The sequence below is a fragment of the Cetorhinus maximus genome, chromosome 2 (genome assembly GCF_964194155.1).
Source record: "Cetorhinus maximus chromosome 2, sCetMax3.hap1.1, whole genome shotgun sequence".
NCBI classification, from domain to species: Eukaryota; Metazoa; Chordata; class Chondrichthyes; order Lamniformes; family Cetorhinidae; genus Cetorhinus; species Cetorhinus maximus.
The window spans coordinates 201979515-202001499 of record NC_135880.1 but is presented as its reverse complement, the minus strand read 5'-3'; the positions used below and the strand labels follow the sequence as shown (position 1 = coordinate 202001499).

At 44.6% G+C, this 21985-nt stretch overlaps 1 protein-coding gene across 5 annotated transcripts in view; it reads right to left on the bottom strand.

Annotated features, from left to right (window-relative positions):
- Positions 1-21985, bottom strand: part of LOC144669280 (opioid-binding protein/cell adhesion molecule-like) — a 1107986-nt gene that overhangs the window by 43490 nt on the left and 1042511 nt on the right. For all 5 annotated transcript variants that reach the window (XM_078531641.1, XM_078531615.1, XM_078531632.1 and 2 more), the window contains one exon: positions 12421-12572. In XM_078531641.1, the coding sequence (XP_078387767.1) occupies positions 12421-12572 (152 nt within the window). The remainder of the gene's footprint in view (positions 1-12420; positions 12573-21985) is intronic.

Sequence of the window (21985 nt, the reverse complement as noted above, 5' to 3'; positions counted from 1 at the left end):
TTGAAAGGCCAAACTTCTTTTGTGATTCCCTGTTTCCTCGCCCTGAACTTGCATCTTTCTTTAGTATCTCTCCTATATCCCTTCATGCCCTCTACAAACTCATCTTGCCCATGGGACTCACCTCCTGTTCTCTCCATCCTATTCCGGCTAAACTGCTGACCATCCGACTTTGCTTCCTGGCTCCCACGTTAGCTGATACTGTCAACAGCTCTCGCTCATAAAGTACTGTTACCCTTTCCTTAGGTTTGCTGTCACCAGCCCTCTCCTCAAAAAAAATCTCCTGATCCTTCTGTCCTCCACTGTCTCTTAAATTGTCAGTTTGCTTGTCTGACATCTAGTGCTGAATGAGCAGAATTTTTTCCATTTGAATATTGGGAAGGCTGAAGCCTTTTTCTGTGGTGCCTGTCAAAAACTCCATTCCCTCGCACTGACTGCATCCCTCTTTCTGGCAACTGTTTTGAAGTTGAACTTTAGTGTCACATTTGACCCAGAGATAAGCTTCTGATCACATATTCTCACCATTACTAAGACTACCTATTTCCAGCACTATAACAATGCTCGAATCCTTCCTGCGCCTCAGCCCATCTGTTGCTGAAACCCTCATCCAAGCATGTGATACTTCTAGACTTGACTACTCCAAAGCATTCCTGGCTAGACTCCCACATTTTACTCACTGTGACCTTGAAGTCATCCAATACTCTGCGGCCTGTGTCCTTACTCACACAAAGTCTTGTTCACCCAATATCCGTGGGTTTGCTCACCTACATTGGCTCCAGGTTAACAAATGCCTTAATCTTAATATCCTCATTGTTGCTTCCAAAACACTGCATTGATTGTTTTCTCCCTATATCCGATATCTCCTTCAGCCCTACAGCTTGCCAAGTATCTGTGCTCCTCAAATTCTGACCTCTTGAGTATCCAATTTTAGTTGATCCACCATTGGTGGCTGTGCCTTCAGTTACTAAGGCCCAAAGCTCTGGAATTCCCTTCCTAAACCTCGCTACCTCTTTTATGATGCTCCTGAAAACCTATATTTTTGATTAGGTTTTTTGGTCATCTGCCCTAATATTTCCTTCTGTGGCTCAATGTCAAATTCTGTTTGATAACAAGATCCTGCAAAGCACCTTGGGATATTTTACCATGTTAAAGAAACTATATATCTAAGTTGAAATTGAAGAAGGTGAAAGGAGAGCAGGGAAGAAATAGACTGTCCAACAGAATCTTATTGAGCAGTGTGGCTCTAAGGCAGAGTATGGTCGGGGGAAACCATGAGTGCGAGTGAGGCACAGGGTAACCAACTCTCGCGGAGAAAATCAAGGGACAGCCTGCTATGGGGGTCTGTAGGTCCCTATGAGTGGGGTGGCGGGGGGAGAGGGGTTTATGCTGCTTGAGCTGAGCTGGGAGAATGGGGGGTTGAGGGGGGAAGCTGCCAGGGCTTTTAGAATGCTCAAACGCTTTAGAGCAGACACAGTGAATGCGCAAAATTTAAAGGTCCAGTTTAAGGGACAAACAGAGTCCCACCAACATTCGACCTGGGACATGCGACAGTAGACTCAGATGCGAGATGATCCTGAAAAATAAGGGATGGTTGGTCACCCTGGTGATGTGGTGGATGGGACTGGAAGTGGAGGAATGGGTGCTTGCATGAATGGAGACGAGAAGAAAGAAAGATGAAGTAAAATCATTTTCTTCTGTATGCCTTTTGCACTTTGAAAACCCTGTCTTGCATAAACAGTTGTGTATAAGGTTTTACATAGAGAAGGCCTCGCAGAGAATCCCTTACCTGCCCCCACACTGCAGGAAGACAGTTACCTTTGAACTTTAAATTGACATATTCTCAAGCTGTTTAACTGAGTAATACCTCTCATAGCAGAAACCACCTTTTCATGCTGCTATGAACCCGAAAAAGGGGCTTACGTTGGTTGGGGATAGAATCCTAACTGTTAGAAGAGATTTCAATAGCCACTACAGTATGGGGTCGGTGTGGGTGCTAGGGGCAGCTGGGGAATTTCTGGTGATGTTTCTGCGGCTTGTAGCTACTCCTACCAGAAGATCTGTTGTCATAGTACGTCTGTCTTGTGCCATCCTCACACACCCACTGTAGCTCACCAACAACTACTCTGTGACATCCATCACCCAATTACGCCTAGATCAACCCCGCTTTCTGCTGCCTTCCACACTGCTCTCTCATGAAGAGATCTTTGTAGCTTTTCAGCTTTGATCAACTGGCTGAAACACTGACATTTTCTTTTCTGGAGTTCTTTTGGTTCTTGCAAACTCAAGCACCTCTTCACTGGTCTTATGGCCTGGGTATGAAATTTTTAGCATACACCTTAGCGCCAACATTTCAAAGGCCTCTATTTTCTTCCACAGATCTTTATTTATTGTCCAGGTTTCTGAGGCACACAGGAAAGTGCATCGAATGTAGCATCTGGCGAGTTTTTTTTCCCTTGTCACAAGCCTGATCTTTCTTGTTGTTAACACATCCTGCATCTTCATGAAATTACTTCTGGATATCTCTCTCCTTCTTCTAACTTCTGCATCACATCTGCCACCTTCTGTTATCATTTGTCCTAAATATACAAACTTATCTATTTGTTCCAGTGTGACACCACTTGGTGATGACATGGGGAAAACCCACAATAGCCTGGACATGGCAGACAACATTTTGGGGAGACCCAACAAACAAAAGGAACTGAGAGAAAGAGGGGATGGGGAGATGACAGCTGAAGACAAAAATTTTAAAACCTGTTTCAGGCAGTAAGATGAGAATCATCCAACAGTTGGTTTACAATAGTGCCCTCATGCCTGGGAGAACAAACTCTGCTGGGAGGTGCACAGTTCAGGCAGGGAGCATCAGACAATCAGAGGTAAATATAAGGAGTGGGCATGTGAAATAATGTAGAAAAACTAGAATATTTTAAGCACAACCATCAGCCATAATGGAAATAGTGACAGGGGGAATTGCTGGAAGTATGACAATTACGCACAGTCTGTAAGGCTTTTAGCAATATTTAAAAAAATGATTTGGATTCATGGAACAAAATCATAATATGCTGCTGACAGCAAATTAAGCAGTGAGGCAAATTGTGTTGAGGATTGTAATGGAATGTTGCAGGATCTAGACATGCCTTCAGGTTGGTCAGATAAATAGCAAATGAGTTTATTGTGAAGCAATGGATTAGAGGATCAGAGGTACTTTGGTATTCAGTAACATGAATCATTAAAGGTGGCAGTACAAGTAGATTATAACAGGGAGAAAGAAAGCAAGTGGAATCTTTGATTTTGTATTTGGAGGCATGGAATGCAAAAACAAGGGCGTAATATTGAACTTCTACAATAACTTATTTAAACTGCAGTTGGAATAATAGCTTTGGGCAACCACATTATAGAAATGGTGTTAAAACAATTAAAATGGTGCAGCATAGATCCCACTGGAATGTCATCAGAGGGACAAGGGGTTACAGGGTTGACAGATTTGCAAAGTTAAGGCTACTTTCAATGGAGCACTCTATTAGAAGTTATCAAGTTGATAAAGGGAAGGATTGCGAAATATTAATGAGAAGGCATAAAATGGAACAGAGTTATAAAAAGAGCATTAAAGGGGAGGCTGCAAACATTTCTTTACACAAAAAGTGATTCCAACTGGCACAAAATGTTTTTGAAGCAGAATCCATACGTGCGTTTAAAATGGAATTAGGCCTTGTGGCTCACATGCAGAACATCACCATTGCAAACTTTCTGGTCTATTTCTGTGTTCGGACATTCCACGAGTCTACGTATAGGGAAACTGCTGAGAGATTTGTAAACTCAAAACTAGTGCAATTTTCTGATGTTCCTGAACCCTTTATATTGAACTAGCGCATGGAAAAAATCTGAATTTCAAGTGACGTCAATGCAATTATGCTAAATTTCCAGGCATCAGACATTAATTTATTTAAATATGCTATTTATACAGGAGTAGCATTTAAAAGCGGGGGCCACTTCACTCACTGAGAGCAATCACTGCATGATTTGGGGAGACAGTACCCTATTGTCACCAGCTGATTAAAGTACAGAGGAAAGTAGAAATGTCAGACGAACAAGACTTCTTAAATTGTGCCAGTTGTGGTTTTTCCAGTGATAGACCTTCCGCGGGCTCTGAGGGTGTCTGATCGATACAGAGTGCTGGATACCTCACATAAAAGGATGGTGATACTTGAAAAGGGAATTCAAGAATACCATTGCACTGTGGAGTTTGTGGTTATCCAGGGGAATCATTAGAAAGAGTTGCTACCACCACAAAGTCCTGGTTGCCTCTTAGGCATCAGGATGTGGGAAAATCGGAGAATGAGTGGAGAAGGTTCTGGAAAGCTTGATGAGAAATGAGATGTGGTGGTCCACGTTGGAATTTATGACATAATGAAGATTGCTGAAAAAAAGAGATGTTGAAGCTTTTCATCTTGCACTCATCAGGACACTTTGCAAGAATACCACACCTAAGGGGAAAAAAATATTTTATACTGTATGTGAAGAGAGTGCTGACTGGTTGTCAAGTGGACTCTGATTGTTAGAGGTATTGCCATGGAGAATGCATCAGTGATGGTGACTGACAGTTCACTGCCAAGCATTGCTGAAATTTAACCCAGGCAGCTTGAACCTGATAGGTCAAGGCATTGCCCTAAGGAATGAATCAGCGAATGGCTGTCACTTATTTTGTTTAGCTGAAACAAGTGCAATGTGTGTACATGTTCTTTCTGTCTACAAAAGGACAGGGCCCTGTGTATTAATATATGTAGCTTCCAGTATACGCAAATGTGTCACACTGCAAGCCAAACTGATAATGTTAAATTGGTTGTCAGTGTAATTCTTAGCACACAGGATTATTTAGCAAATGTTGTCCAATCGCGGAATCACATCTATTGTTGGACACTGTGTTTTGAGTTTTGCAAACACGGGCTAGCTGGGTACAGTCTGTACCTTGCCTGTTATGAACAGCAGCTGGGACATGCTGTTTGATACGATCCACCAGTCTTTGGGATGTACGGCCTACATGCCTAGCATCACACTGGCACTGAAATTCATATACCACATTACACATTTGTGTGGTAGGCAGAACGTCTTTTTGGCTTGACGGCAGCATCCTGTTAGTGGCAAATATCACTCGTGTGAAACAGCTAGCTTCAACTGTTGCTCAAATTTTTGAGATACCTTGCCCTTCCAGGGTAATCTGAGGTAGACTGGGCATTTTTCAGGGCCAAATGGGACGGTCTTAGGCCATTTATGCTGCTATATTGTTTCAATAGATGACCGCACCATAAACAGTACCCGGATGAAACTCGTCCGCCCCATAAACTCACTAAGTGGAAGCGGTTTGACAATGTAAGTAACGATGCCACTAAACATGTAACAAATCTCTCTGACCATGTACTCTCAGAAAGCGAGGAGCTTGTTCTTGCACATGGTTTCAATTTTGGTGTGCCTTCACCCCGAATCAAACGGGAAGAGGTATTTGCTGAGTTCGAACTCCTCTACTCCCAACTATCCCGCCACAAACCAGCATCCACTGAAAATGCTGAATCCTTGAAAGCGTGCCTAGCTGACCTAGTGCACACATATGGCGGGATTCTGAAGGACCTGACTGACTTTCACATCCGACGCAAATGTATTACAGCATTGTGAGGCCATAAGGCCAACCCAGACGTACACATCAGTAACCCTGACAAAGGAACAGGAATAGTCACCCTTAACAAGCATGATTATATCAACAAAATTCACGCCATTCTTAAAGACAGGTCCAAATTCATATCCATTGGACCTGCTGCTCAACATGACCAGACAGCCTTGCTCAAAAGTAAGCTAAAGAAATGCTTGCTGGACTTGTGTAAGAGCAATGAGCTGTCGTGTGATATATATCACAGGGTTTTTCCTCACAGTTTGCTGCATCTTTGTACGTATGGGCTGCCCAAGGCACACAAAGGTGATGTTCTTTTACACCTTATCTTATCTATGACCAGTTCTGCACAACGTGAATTGGCCAAATGGTTGGGCGAATTGTTACAAGCAGCTTTTGACCAAGTTTTCCACACACACGGTAAAGGGCTGCTTCACATTTGTGAAGGCCATACAGGGCTTGCATATCGATAGCAGTGCTGTGTCCATGTGCTCATTTGACATTGCATAGCCTATTCACCAATTCACTTAAGAAAGCCATCGGTATTTGTGCTGCAGCATTATATCGTGGCGATCTGGACCCGCCACCATTGCGTGAATCAGTATTCATTGAACTTATGGGGCAGAATCTTCAGGTCGGCGTGCGGGAGCGGGCGTGCGTCCCGACGTCACCGCGCGTCATTCTGATCCTCAGTTCGTCGGGTGCGCAGCGGAGTCGGCTGTGCGCCTGCTGAACTGTCAAAGGCCTATTAAGGCCATTTAAAAACTAATTAAAATAATTATTTGAGCTGCCCATCCAACCTTAAGGTTGGTGGGCAGGCCAAGAGCCAAAGCGGCCTTCGCATTTATCATGAAACCTCATCCACGGGCGGGATGAGGTTTCATTAAGGGTTTATAAATTAAATAAATGTTTTCATTAAAGTTCATTGACATGTCCCAGCTCATGTGACACTGTCACAGGAGGGGACATGTCTTCATTTTTTTTTTCTTTATTAAAATTTTTGGAACTTAAACTAATCTCCCTGAGGTAGTTCTGTGCCTCAGGGAGATTTCTGCGCTCATTCGCAAGCATGCACGAAAGAGCGCAGGCCCCGACTCAGGCAAACCCCCTGCTGCCTGCACAGGGAGCGCTCAGTGTTTCCGGGCACGCGACACGCTGGGCAGGCCTTAATTGGCCCGCCCACGTAAAATGGTGGCACGGACCCGATCACAGGTGACGATCGGCTGTTCCCACGCCCATTCCTGCCCAACCCCCCAACAGGGAGAAAATTCTCCCCTTGAACTCAGCAACTCATGCAGTTGACTTCAGCTTTGATGATTCCAAATGATGCCCAAATAAATGGTGTTGCCATGGGATCCCCTCTAGGCCTAGCTCTCATAAACAACTTTGTTGTGTTCCATGAGAAGCATGTCTTCGATGGAATGACACCTAACCTCCTACCCCTCGCATATTTCTGATATGTGGATGACATATTTGCTGTATTTAAATCCACAGCTGTATGTAATAATTTCCTTACATGTCCTAATGGGCTCCACCCTGTGCTCAAATTCACCTTTGAAATGGAGCAGTCAAGTGAACTCCTCTTCCTTGACGTACTAGTTGAGAAATCTATCAGGGGGTTCTCTACCACGGTCTATGGCAAGCCTACCTTCACTAGTCAATATATGCAATGGGATTCTTACAGTTCCACATGCTATAATTTGGTCTTATCAGCAACCTTGTAAATATGGCCAGAGCCATTTGCACATGCAAGCTTGATGCTGAAATAGGGCACATCAAAGGCATCCTTGGGATAATGGCTACCCTGATCTGATCAGTTTGCGTTGTATATCACACAAACTCATGAATGGGCCTAAGTCCGTCACTTTCAGTCCTGAAAAGTGCCCTATCTACCTTAGGTTACCCTGGAAGGGCAAGGTGTCTCAAAAATTTGAGCAACAGGTGAAGCTAGCTGTTTCACACTGCTACTATGCAGTAGTAACACAAGTGGTATCCGCTACTGACAGGATGCTGCCGTCAAGCCAAAAAGACATTTTGCCTATCACACAAATGAGTAATGTGGGTTCTGAATTTCAGTGCCAGTGCAATGCTAGGTATGTAGTCCGTACGTCCCAAAGACTGGTGAATCGTATCAAACAACATGTCCCAGTCGCTGTTCATAACAGGTAAGGTACAGACCCAACCAGCCTGTGCTTGCAAAACTCAAAACACAGTGTCCAACATTAGATGTGATTCCGCGATTGGACAACATTTGCTAAATAATCCTCAGTGTGCTAAGAATTACACTGACAACCAATTTAACATTATCAGTAGAGCTCACAATGTGGCACATTTGTGTGTATGGGAAGCAACATATATTAATAACAGGGCCCTGTTCTTTGCAGACAGAAAGAACAGGTACACACATTGTGCCTGTTTCAGCTAAACAAAATAAGTGACAGTCATTCGCTGCCTCATTCCTTCGGGCAATGCCTTGACCAATCAGGGTCAAGCTGCCTGGTTTAAATTGCAGGCAATGATTGGGAGCTAACCGTCAGTCACCATCACTGGTACATTCTCCATGGCAACATCTCTACCAATCAGCGCTCTCTTCACAAACAGTATAAATTGTTGTTTCCCCCTTATATTGATATTCTTGTGAAGTGTCCTGATGAGCACAAGATGAAAAGCTTCGACTGTCTCGTTTTTCAGCGATACTTAAGTTCTGTACAACCAAACAACTACATAATGAAGAACTGAATGGAGGACTTGCAAAGGAAGTTTGAGGACTTGGGTATTAAATTAAAAAGGACATCACATGCAGCAAATTTAGGATTAGACCCAGAGCCATATGTTGCTTTAGTTAAGCAGCAGATTAGACAAATCGATAATGTCTTTTTCGCTGAGGTGAGTTCTGGAGCTTTTCAGATGCGATGGGCTTCAGCTGAAGGGAACTGATACGAGAAATTCCTTGCAGAAGTGGTAACCAGGATAGCTGGAGATAACCGAATCAGTGTACTGAGGTGGAGCAAATCTTAATAGTATTTGTGTGAGGAGGCAAGTAGAGCGATGGGGCAAAGCTGTCTAAAGAATATAGTTGGGGATATGGAGAGATGCACCTTGGGAAAACAGGAAAGAGAAGTTGGAGAGAGAAGACGAGGTTACTGTTATGAAAGAAAAACCTTATGAAATAGGGGTTATTTTTAACTGAACAGGAAAGACGAATGGAGGATCTAATCAAAGCTTCCAAAACTATGGGCAAAATTTTCTGGCCCCTCTCACCAGCAGGGCCTTCTGGTCCCGCCGAAGTGAATGGACATTTGATTGGTTCACTGCATTTTTCAGCCCCGCCCAGCCCCTGCCATGATGGGGCTGGAAAATTCCACCCTATGAAATATTTTCAGGTGATAACTAGTGAAAGAGCATTTCCATGGGCTGGCAAATTGATAACAAGTAACAACAGCGTTTTTTTTTCTCTTAGTTGCCTTTGCCCGTTGTTTTCAAATGGGGTTTCACCAGCATAAGGGTGCAAAGTATGGCTCCAGTAGTAAATGTCACTTTTTTTCTTTTGTACTGTATGTTGCAGTGGGGGAGAGCAATGAGACAGAAAAAAGTGAAAGTACTTTTCTCCCTGGATTTAATTTTGCAATGTCGATTAGCATGTTGAATATATTCACAAGGACAATTAAAATTGAAAAAAGCTGATGACCAACAGAACCAATTAGGAACCCTGGATATACTGGGACTATCCAAACACAGATTAAAAACCTCTCATTTTACCAGCTATTATTGTTTTGGAATTGGAATGCTGGAGAGATTCTGAGAAATGGTGCAAAGGGAAGGTGCAAATCACTGGAGTAGAATCTTCACGAGAGCTCCCTGATCTCTTGCCATAACTTTGGGGGAATGTTAATGGAAACCCAGCGGAAATAATGTAAACAGTTGTTTAAACCATTTCCCTGATGTTTCCGCTTCGCATTCCCCATTAACTTTGGCCAAAGATCAAGAAATTCTCAGCCACGTTTTCTTTCATATTGACAGGGTTTACCCAAGTTTACACCTGAGGCATTAAAAACATCAGGAGCAAGTTTTGCTTTCATTACAGCACCTTCAGTTTTAAAGCTAAATGTGTCAAGCCATTTCCCCAGAAAATGTCTGACACAGAGACAACGCATTTTTATGGAAATTAATTCATTGTTAAATTTGGACAGATAGCATCAGAAACCTCAGGTGAAAGCTTAATTAAAGACTATTTAAGAAAACAAATTCCTCTATAGCTTCAAGTTTTTGCTGCAGCACAATTAGATGTGCTCACCTCTGAAACAGGGGGTATTTTCACTGGTTAACAGAATAGGTATCAGATGAAGTCAACATCCAATCCATGTAACCAGGATATAAAAAAAAACTGGGAACTTTGAAACTACCGTGTCGATTCAATCCATTCCAAAGATTGGGACATCCTCTATACTAACAGAAAACTGCGAAGTCCCTCCAAACCAGTAAATGGTTGTTCTCAGCAAATAGAAAATATTTATTCTGAAAACATTGTTAACTGTGCTGATGAAAAATGAACTAATTCTGAGATCAAAAATCACTGAAATTAGTGGTTGTAGTAAAATAAAAGATGTCCTGAATCTGGAGTTTTAGGTTTTTGGTCCTCAGGCACTAACCTTTTATATCCTGCATTGTCCCTGTACGTTTATAAATTTACAATTATTAATACAGTTGCATAACTATTCTGTACTAATTAAACTCTAAACTTCATTAACTAGAACAAGTGAATGAGTGTTTTTTTGTTCCCTCATCAAATTGAAACACTTATTGACTAGCTAAGAATTCCATTTCTGCGGCCAAAGAACTACCAAAATCCCAAGATTCACAGTGGAGTAGGACACTTTTAAGGGCCATATGTCGACTACTTTTCTTGCCAGCAGACTTGCTGTGTAGCAGATTCTTGTTTTCAAAATAGCACATAGCAAAATCACTCCGACAATCTGGTGCTGCTGATAACATAGTGCTGGATAAGCAGCGAGGACTTTGCAGCTGATCATGTATTCAACATCAAGTTTGTTGTTTAAATCAAAAGAGTGAAAAAAGCCTTTTGAATTAAAACATGTTATAATGCAGCATCAAAGACTTTGCCTTGGGATGAGGGAATGTTGGGCCTATATCCTGGAATAAGGTCAAACAGTAGATTAAATTACACAGCTATTATGATTGCAATGCATGTAGACAGGTTATATGCCGAATTGGGGCAATTTGTCAAATGTCACCTGCTGTACCCAGTAGTTAGTAAACGTAAGAAATAATCAGGAGATGAATCAGGAATAAAAATGCGGCTGCCCTATGAGTAAATTATTTCAATAGAGGTCAGTGCCGATAAGGAAGAATTACGTAAGGAATAAAAAAACTACTTTTAAGCTTGTCCTGGATCTGTATTCATAAGGAATGTGTTCTTCTGAGTGTTGATTGTGTGGATCATATCTCATGGAGAATTAACATTTCAGCCCCTTTAATGGACATTTTGTTTCAGATGCTGATTTTTAAATCAAAACAAGGTAATTATTTTTCAATTTCTTCAGCCAAGTCAGGGTATTTATCAATGTTCAGGCTAAAATGACTTCAACTGTCATGAACCAAATCAGCATTTGCATGTCACTACCCATAGAGACATGTGTTCAAGAGGCTGCCTTTCTAGTTTGGGGAGAAACAGATAGAATATTAAAAGAAATCCTGAATTGCCCCTTCAATGTATATTCAACTGAATCTGATTCTAAAGATACTGAGCCTTTCTTGCAGTCATGTTGGCCTGTATATTATTAATATTAACAAGGTTAAATTCAAAAGGTTGTTTTTTTTTTAGTTTTCCAGATCTAATATCCCAGTTGGATGAAAGGGACCTGTGTATCGATTAAAATTCAGAACATTTAAAAAGAACTGAAACCATTACAAAGAATAGAAAGAGCAAGAAACATGTACATTTTACAGTGGGACTCAAGAACCCAGTCAAGGAGCCAACAGACACAGCATACATTAGAATTCAATTCCCAAAGGACTAGACGATGGTGAGGATAACATACAATGGGCACAATTGCTGAGTAGCCTGCATTTCAGGAATGTTTTCCATTTATTACAGGTTAGTTCCTTAAACTGCATCAGGATAAAACAGTGAGACAATTAAAGCTTGTGTATATACTTTATAAAACTCTCTCATGCAGTGAGAAGAATAGCATTTTGTTCAAATGGATTTCAATAAAAACAAAGTCATCCTGTAAAAGAATGCATAATACAATTCTGTTAAATACACTACAAATAAATCACTAACTCTTCATCTCTACAGGCCTGGCTAAATTGGGACCAAAACAGATTTAAAGTGAATTTTGCTAAGTATTCTGGTAAAAATGCAATTAATTATTGAATTTATGAGCTTATCCAACAAAACTTTAACATTAAAGATTTAATTTTATTGGAAATCATTCAGTGCCTGAAAAAAAATCTATGAACATCCCCATAAGAGATAGTAACTGAATTTAGAGGAAAAGATACCGCTACAGTATCTGAATAGTGCAGCTCCCGTCAGGATACTGCGATACTGGAAGGTAAACTACTTCCTCTCAATTCCTGTTACACTAATGGGGTGGCAGGGGGTGGGGAGGGAAGCTGGGGGTTAGTGGGAAGGGGGGTGGCAAGGAGATGTCCTAGACTGTGGTCTAAACCTTCGCCCTTTGAAAATCTCAGTTTAAAGTCAAGCGTCCCAGGTGATAACCAAGCTTTCTTGAGGTACCTACCGAAGAGCAGGACACTTGTATTTGAGGTGCCAAGTTTGTTCACTGCCACACAGGTGTAGTTTCCATAATCCTCTTCAGAGACATTAAAAAATGTAAGCATGGACCTGTCCCCGTTTTTCTTAATTTGGATACCATTGAGTCCATTAAGAAGCCTGAAAAGTACAAAAGAAATTATTTAGTTTGACTTTTCCAATATGCCTAACCTATATTACTGCAGATGTTTGTAATTAATTTCTTTAACCTCTGCATTATAGTCAATTGAATGAATTCAACCAAGTGATCCTGAAGTGGAACATGGGACTGAAAATACACCAATCTGTTCAAGATTTTTAAGAGCCTTGCATTACAAAATAGTTTCTTCACATATTTTCTTATCCAACTTTAAATTAAGTAATTAAATTAAATTAAATTAGTTTGAATTCTCAAAGCAACAGAAGTTCTTTGAAATGGAACTGCAAAACCTCAAGTTGTAAAAGGCGCAGTACTTCAGCGCATTAAATGTTGCACCTAAACCGGTTATGCCTTGTTGTATCGTCAAGACATACAAACAACCCCCTCGGACTTGCAACCCACTTTTGAGAGCACGAATGAAGGAGAATCAACTGCCTGGAGTGGTCTTAGCTTAGATGCTTTAATGTGTTCATCTTTTCTTACTACTGATTTTTTTTAAACCAGTTAAGTGGTGCTACTTGTCTTGGATTTTGGCTCCAAGTGAAGTTGGGATACCATAAGAACCACCAGCCAGAGTTACTGGGAGGATGTGGCTCTTCCTGCTTTTAGAAATTTATACTTATCTGACTGGCAGAGGCCAACTAGACAACAAGCTAAGTAGGGAGAAACAGAAGCTAGAATGACATATGCTGGAGTGAAGATCATAGATTACAAAGCAGTGCTAACTTTATTTAAAAGTGCAAACAGTCTATTTTCACACCAAATGAAAGAACAAGCATGGTTAAGGTGTGTAAGATTTCTAAGCTCCTAATTTTAGAGTATTACTCTTTACGCTAAAATACCTTTCCTAGAACACCTGGTTACTCTGATAATTTGGCCCCCAAGACATTCTGAGCTCATCTAATGTTCACCAACCATTATACATGATGATCCACGAAAATCCAAACATTTACACATTGCGCTGAAGGGTGACAAAGTATGCTATACACATTCCTGTAATTTCACATAAATAAAATTTTTGTTTGTGGTTAATGCTGCTTTTTATTTCCATTTGTACATTTGTATACCTTATCAGTTTCAATCTAGCCAGCAACACTCACAGCTCTCATTGTTCTAAAAGGACTACAAAAGCAGACAGGTCAACTGTTCTATTTTAGGATTGGAAAATAATTTAACAAATTACATTAGCCGGTTTTCCTTGTCATTGTGTAAATGTGGTCTTCAAATTTCCCACAGAAGGCAGTAGGGATGTCTCTTCTCCTGGGGCAGAATTTTGCCCTTGGTGGGGGGCGGGCATGGCGGGGGTGGGCGGGAAGCCGACCGTTGCCCGCGATCGGCAGCACACCACGATCTCACGCTGGCGGGCCAATTAAGGCCCACCCAGCGTTAATGACGGCTGGGGAATCTGCAAGAAGCGGCGGGCAGGGGCATGATGTCCGTTAGGCCCAATGGCGACGCTGCGGCCGATTCAAAACCGGCCCCTGGAAGGCTGCCACGGAACGATGCTGAAATCTCCATGGATCCTGTTGGGGTTGGACACGGCAGATCACGGGAGGGCAGATGGCCCCGCGTTTCTCGGATGAGCGCCTCGCAGCCATCCTGGAGGAGGTTGCAGCCAGGAGGGGAACACTTGTCCCCAGAGATGGGAGGAGGAGGCCCCCATACCTCACCAAATAGGCCTGAGAGGAGGTGGCATTCAGGGTCAGTAGCCATGACGTGGTGAGGCGCACATGGGTGCAGTGCCGGAAGCGCTTCAACGATCTGCTGCAATCGGGGAGGATGAGTACCGCGTTGGCATGGGTCAGTGTGCAGAACAGTTAAGAGCTGCCCATTCACCCCTGACCCTCCCGCCGTGGACTTCAGGGGGTTAGAGTGTGAGTGGCAAATGTCAATGAGGCAGGAACTGGCCAAGAGGGTGAGCCTTCCTGCTTGGACTGAGTGCCTTGCGGCTCTAGGTTCACGAATCGGCTGAGCCCTGCAAGATGTTCCTCAGGTGGGATTGGCCGGGCTGCAATGGCGCTGCAGGTAGAGAGTGGACTAATCAATGCTCCTCTATCCTTTCAAGAAGAGACATCCCATAACAATATTGAGAGGTCACGGGCTGGCAGGGGACCCCACACCTCCTAATCCTCATGCGTTATGAGCAAGAGGCCCTAAAGCTGGAGAGGCGCCATGCACCTCGGTCAACTGGCCATGGTGAGGTTGGGGTGCCAGAGGAAGGCAAGAGTGCAGTGCACTGAGGTGAGAATGTCGGTTATTGCAACCATTCCAGTATTGTCTCTATATTGATGTGAGCCTCAAAACTGGAGTCCCCATTGATAATCGAAAGATGAGGGCACCAAGATGCAGATCTCTGTCTCACCAGGGTGCCTGGCATACACAGTGACAGTGTCATGACTTAAACTAATGACACGTCCTTCTTGTCCCTTTTGGCTCACCAGCAGGCGGTTGCTATCAGGAGCCTGAAGGCCCACCCCTGACCCCGGAGGACCACCATGCTAAGCACCCACATGCATCACACCCTCTCTGTCAAGCAGGCACCAGCGCAGATACCAGCACCTTGGTGGGCATTAGATCGCCATCTAGTATCTCAGTGCACATTGGTCAGGGCATTTCACACTTGCTTGAGGTGCAGGTGGAGGCAGAGAGAGCTCAGGGTGCTGGCAGCTGGAGGACTTTGGGGACCAGCACAATGCTCAGTCAATGGCTGATGCTGGGCCTCTGGAGTCATCCATTAGGCAGCAGCTGCTGGATGTCCAGCGGGATGTGCGGGAGCATCTGTTGGAGATACATGAGGGAATGTGTGCCATGGTCTCCGTTGTGGAGGACTCTCTGCGGAGCATGACCACTGTGTTGACCCTCATGGCTGAGCACAATGCCTCCTCCATGAGAGAGTGGCAACTCTCATGGAAAGGCTGCTCCAGGGACTCAATCAGGGATCCCTGGGGATGCACTCGGGCCTGTGAGCCTACACACCGGCAATGACCTCAGGTGGTCAGTGTCAGTGTGGGAGATGGATTGGGCACCCAGTATCCCAGCTAGGTGCCCACCCATCAATGGTGAGCAGGGAGGTCCAATGCGACCTCACATTGGCACAGGAGCTGCCTGTCGTCTATGCGGGCTCCTCTCAGGGAGCTCCGGATGATGGCAACAGCTCCTCCACCCCTCTGCCAGTGACCGTGGCATCTGATATGGCTGCGGCGACTGGGGAGATGCCAGCAGTGACACTGGCCGCTCCCTCCCAGGCAGGGCCAGCACAGGCTCCACGGGTCAGAGGATGCCCGCCAAGGTCATCAAGGCCAACAGGACAGCAGAGCCAGCAGCTGCCTCCAATGCTGGTGCCAGCGAGATGGGAGCACCAAGATGTAACACCCACAAACGTAAATGTAAAGCACCTTAAGCACAAGACGGCCTTATCATGGGTGATATTTTGTTCCCCCATTTTGCTTTACGTTTTTCCATGGTGTGATTAAAAATACTGGTTAATGTTAATTCCAGCTATGTTTTACATTCATAATTAAATGAGATGTTATTTTGTACTATTGGCCTCTGGATGCTTCATGTGTTCTGTCGGTGCAGGGTGGGCCAATATGTAATGATGGACATTTTTTTCATGAAACTTTATTGCACAGGCACAGAGTGTATGTTGTTGGCCAAGGAAATGGCCCTGTCAGGGATCGAGTATGGAGCCTGCAGCCCTGGCATGTGGTGGTGGTTCTTATTTGGTCGGCTAGCTGAAGGAGCGTTGGATCAAAGTGTCCCGGGTGTCCCTGCGCCCTGGAGGTTACCCAGGTCAGCATCCATGTCCCCAGTGTTCTCCTCACTGTGCTCGTCCTCGAACTCACTACTGGGTTCATCATCTGTTGCCTGTGCAGCTGCTTCAAGATCCTCTTCCTCCACTGCGTTCCCCCTTGCCAGTGCCAGATAGTGGTTGCATGCTGCGCTCCGCACAATCAGTGACACCCGGTCTGGGGGGTATTGTCGTCCGCCCCCTGAACGGTCCAGGTATCGGAAGCGCATCTTGAAAAGACCTATGGTTCTCTCTACCACCGCCCTTGTGGAGGCGTGGCTCCTGTTGAACTGCTGCTCAGCCTCTAATCTTGGGTGGCGGAGAGGCGTCATGAGCCACCTTTTCAGGAGATAGCCCTTGTTACCCAGCAGCCATCCATCCAGCCAGGCTGGAGCACTGAAGAGCCTCAGCACCTGGGAATGTCTCAGGATGTAAGAGTCATGGGAGCTGCCTGGGTACCTTGCACAGACTGGTAGAATCTGCATCCTGTGATCACACACTATCTGTATGTTCATGGAGTGGAATCTCTTCCTGTTGACGAAGGATCCCAGCTCAACCGCTGGCATCTTGATAGCCACATGGTGCAGTCGATAGTACCCCGGACGCGGGGAAACCCAGAAATCGCTGCAAAGCCTCTGGCTCGCTCAGCCTGGCTGGCCTCGTCCGTGCAGTAGTGAATGAAAGTCAATGCACGCCTGAACAGAGTGTCTGTCACCAGTTTGACACAACTGTGGACAGCTGATTGGGAGACTCCACAAAGACCACCCACCGACCCCTGGAAAGAGCCGGAGATATAGAAGTTAAGGGCCATTGTGACCTTCAGCGCCACTGGCACGGGATGTCCACCCACACAGTCGGAGCTGATCTCAGGCCTGATCTTCTGACAGATGGATGTCACTGTCTCCCTGAGAGACGGAGCCTCCTTCGGCATTGCACTTCAAACATATTAAGGTAGCTGCATCGCCGCTTGTAAACCCTGTCAGCAGGATACTGGCATCTTCTGTAGCCCCTTCCGCCTTGTACTTCCTGCTCGCTCTACCCCCTCAACTTGTGCCTGCGCCTCTCCTCCCACAGGTCGCTCCCCTGGAAGCTGCATTGGGACACCTGGCCTCATCTCTCTTCTGCCCCTCTCTTCCTCCACAGAGGAGATGCCTCCAGCGAAGACCACAATCCCCATTACCAGGGTTTTGGAAGATTGTCTGATACCTGGAAGGACCCACACAGTCTGAATCCTCCCAGGGCCTTGCAGTCAGCAATGAGTCCTGAAACAAAGCCTGGAAATGCTCAGAACGCAGCTCTGAAGTGAGATGAAGCTGTCCAGTTCACAGAAGCAACCAGCAGCAAGTTATATCCAAAACTCCTCACTACTCACATTGACAATGCTGCTGACCCTTCTTATCCCGCCCGTGGATGAGCTTTTGCAAATTGTGGCCTGCCCGTTTTGCCTGTGCAATGGCCGAAAAATCACATGGGCTACGTAAACTCGGAGACAGTTTGTGGCTCAAGGGCCTTAACTGGCCTCTTAATTAACGGCGGGAGTGCCTCCGCTTCCATCACGCGCCCGACGCGGCCGGCATCATCGCGCGTTATTTCACGCTTGAGCGGGTCGGGCATGTGCCCGCCCACCGAGCGAAAAATTCTGCCCCTGGTGTACCTTGGACATATCAGCTGAAATGAAACAATGGAAATGTCTGTATTGACAGAAGGTGATGTGAGATTGATCTTTAGTATGCAGAGTTTAAGTTCCAAAAGCCTCTGGTTTATTATTGTGCATTGACCTGAGAGGCACCCTACTTTTATAATTTAGCATTTGGTGACATTTCTTGGCAGGTTAAAATGCATCATCACATGACATACTCCTTTCAAGCTGGGATAAAAGGCCAGTGATAATCTTGATTCATAAACTCTGTCGCTTTGCTAAAATCCACTTTTCTTCAATTATGCTCGTTATACAATCTGAAATTATTTCTGAACACGAATTGAGTATTATGCACTTATTCAGGAACAAAGGTAACTAGGTCCCATTGGGACTAATGTAGGTTCATGTTGTCCTATTGGTTTGAAAAATATCCTTTTGCAAATCTACACATCTATTTTCAATGTAAATTTCGTCACCATAGCATCAGATAGCAATTCACCATTTGATTTCTGTGACAAACTTCATGATGTATTAAATTTAAAATGCACCAAATTTTCTGCAACTGCTGGTGGGGTTCTGGCAAGTATATTTGAGCTCTGTTGGCTTAGTCGGCATACATTTTCCACACTAGCTCAGTGAAAGCTAGAAACTCATCCGGCGTCCATATGTCCATTTTTCCATTAACTTATTTTTTATTCTTTCATGGGATGTGGTTGTCACTGGCTAGGCCAGCATTTTTATTGCCTATCCCTAATTGCCCTTGAGAAGGTAGTGATGAGCCACCTTCTTGAATTGCTGCAGTCTATGTGGTGTAGTTACACCCAGAGTGCTGTTAGGGAGGGGGTTTCAGGATTTTGACCCTGCGACAGCGAAGGAACGGTGATATAGTTCCAAGTCAGGCTGGTGTGTGGCTTGGAGGGAAACTTGCAGGTGGTGCTGTTCCCATGCATTTGCTGCCCTTGTTCTTCTGGGTGGAAGAGGTTGTGGGGTTGGAAGGTGCCTTCAAAGGAGGCTTGGTGAGTTGCTGCAGTGCATCTTGTAGATGGTACACCCTGCTGCCAATATGCATTGGTGGTGCAGGGAGTACATGTTGGAGGTGGTGGATGACGTGCCAATCAAACAGGCTGCTTTGTCTTAGATGGTATCAAGTTTCCTGAGTGTTGCTGGAGCTGCACTCATCCAGGCAAATGGAGAGAATTCCATCACACTCCTAACTTGTGTCTTGTAGATGCTGGGCAGACTCTGGGGAGTCAGGGGGTGAGTTACTCTCTGCAGAATTCCCAGCTTCTGACCTGCTCTGGTAGCCTCAGTATTTACATGGCTAGTCCCGTACAGTTTCTGGTCAATGGTAACCCCCAGCATGTTGATAGTGGGGGATTCAGCATTGGTAATGCCATTGAATGTTAAGGGAAGATGGTTGGATTCTCCCTTGTTGGAGATGGTCATTGCCTGGCACTTGTGTGGCATGAATCTTACTTGCCATTTATCATCCCAAGCCTGAATGTTGTCCAGATCTTGCTGCATATGAACATGGACTGCTTCAGTATCTGAAGAGCCATGAATGGTGCTGAACATTGAGCAATCATCAGCGAACATCTCACTTCTGACCTTATGATGGAGCGAAGGTCATTGATGAAGCAGCTGAAGATGGTTGGGCCTAGGACACTACCCTGAGGAACTCCAGCAGTGGTGTCCTGGGACTGAGATGATTGACCTCCAACAACCACAACCATCTTCCTTTGCACTGTGTATGACTCCAACCACTGGTGAGTTTCCCCATGATTCCCAGTGACCCCAGTTTTGCTCGGGCTCCTTGATGCCACACTCGGTCAGATGTGGCGATATAAAGGGCAGTCACTCTCACTCAACCTCCTGAGCTCAGTTCTTCTGTCCATGTCTGGACTAGGGTTGTAATAAGGCCAGAAGCTGAATGGCCCTGGCCGAATCCAAACTGAGTGTCAGTGAGCAGGTGTTTCTGGTTAAGTGCCACTTGACAGCACTGTTGATGACCCCTTCGATCACTTTGCTGGTGATTGAGAGTAGGATGATGGGGCGGCAATTGCCCGGGTTGGATCTGTCCTGCTTTTTATGGATAGGACATACCTGGGCAGTTTTCCACATTGCCAGCTACATGCCAGTGTGGTAGCTGTACTAGAACAGCTTGGCTAGGGGCACAACAAGTTCTGGAGCATAAATTTTCACTACTATTGCAGGAATGCTTTCAGAGCTCATAGCCTTTGCAGTATCCAGTGCCTTCAGCCATTTCTCGATATCGCGTGGAATGAATCGAATGGGGGCGGGGGGAGGGGGGTCCATACTCAGTGGACTGTCTCATTTGTGAGAGACTTATGCAGGAGTAGGATCATCTCCTCACTTTTAGCTTCATAAATGCCTAAGGTTGGGGGAATAGAACTATGGGGCAGAATCTTCTGGCTGGCGTGCAGGTGGCGGAGCGCGAGTGTCCCGATGTCAGCGCGCGGTATCGCGATATTTCGGTCGGCGGACATGCTATGCAGCGGGACACGCGCCCGCCATTAATTAAAGGCCTCGTTAAGGCCCTAAACTTGCCAATCGTCAACGATTTTGAGGGGCCCGTACGAACTTTGGCTCGGCGCACGGGCCCAACGGGCAGGCGGGTAGGTGATTTTTTTTTACAAACCTCATCCAGTGGCGGGATGAGGTTTGATAGCGGTTTTAAAAACGTTTAATAAAGTTTTTGTTTATTTCATTAACATGTCCCATCTCGTGTGACATTTTCACATGAGGGGACACCTTAATTGGCCCGCCCACTTAAAATGGCGGCAGAACCTGTTTTGGCGGCGGCGATCGGCTGCCCGCCCGCCACCGAGCCGGTGGGGCCCGCCCACCCCCCAAGGGCAAAATTCTGCCCATGGTTTTTTGAACTGAAACATGAGAAGCAAATGACCAAAATCTATAGTTTTGAAGATGCCAACCTAGCAAGGATAGCATAGTCATGGCCTAATGATCTGATCATCCCAAAGAATGCCAGGAGTTAAGCACCAGGAAAAGAGACATCGTTATTGCTTTCTGTGGGAAATTTGAAAACCACATTTACACAATGACAAGGAAAACTGGTTACCGTAATTTGTTAATAAAATAGCATAGTTGACATATATGCTGTTGCGGTCCTGTTAGAACAATGAGGGTAGTGATTGTTGCTGGCTAGATTGAAGCTGATGTGATATGCAGATATAATTATGGAAATAAAAGATGCATCAACGATAAACAAAAATAATTTTATCGATCTGAAATCACAGAAATATTTTCAATTCAGCACTAAGCCAAAAGGTCATAGTTTGATTTCTGCCCTGCATCATCTAAGCTCGTCTCAATCGGCTTCAACAGCTTTGGATTGGCTGAAGATAAAATAAAAAATCACAGAGTAGATTTATTTTAGCATATTCCTCGATCAAAACCCGATCAGCTGAGAACAAAATTGAGCTCATTGACACCCCAAGGTCAAATATCATGCCAACACTTGTAGTCTAGTCTCACAGCTAAAAAAGTGACCATTAGAATGAGTTACTTGAGGGTTGCTTGCAGCTGGAACTGAACTGCAGCCAAAGTTAATGTCTCCAGGGTGGAGGAAAATAGGAAAATTAAAAACAACCTCCAAATATCTGCATCTGCACTGTTGCATTATGTTATCCTCTTGTTGCCACCAAGGGAGTTAATCAGTGCTTTAGTTACCAATATTTACATCCATAGTATTGCTTATTATCATTGAGAAGAACGAAGACCAAAGTTAGCTCAGTTTTCAGGCCCCTGGTATTTGATAGTCCTCACTGCACCGTACAACTACAAATAGAGAAACTGTCATCCAACAGGCTGTGTTTCAGAAATGGGACATTATAAGCAGCCGCAATAGCTTTTAACAAGGTTGTGCAGCAGCAAAGATACATTATAATATTACCAAACACATGTTTTATCCATTAACCTAGTCA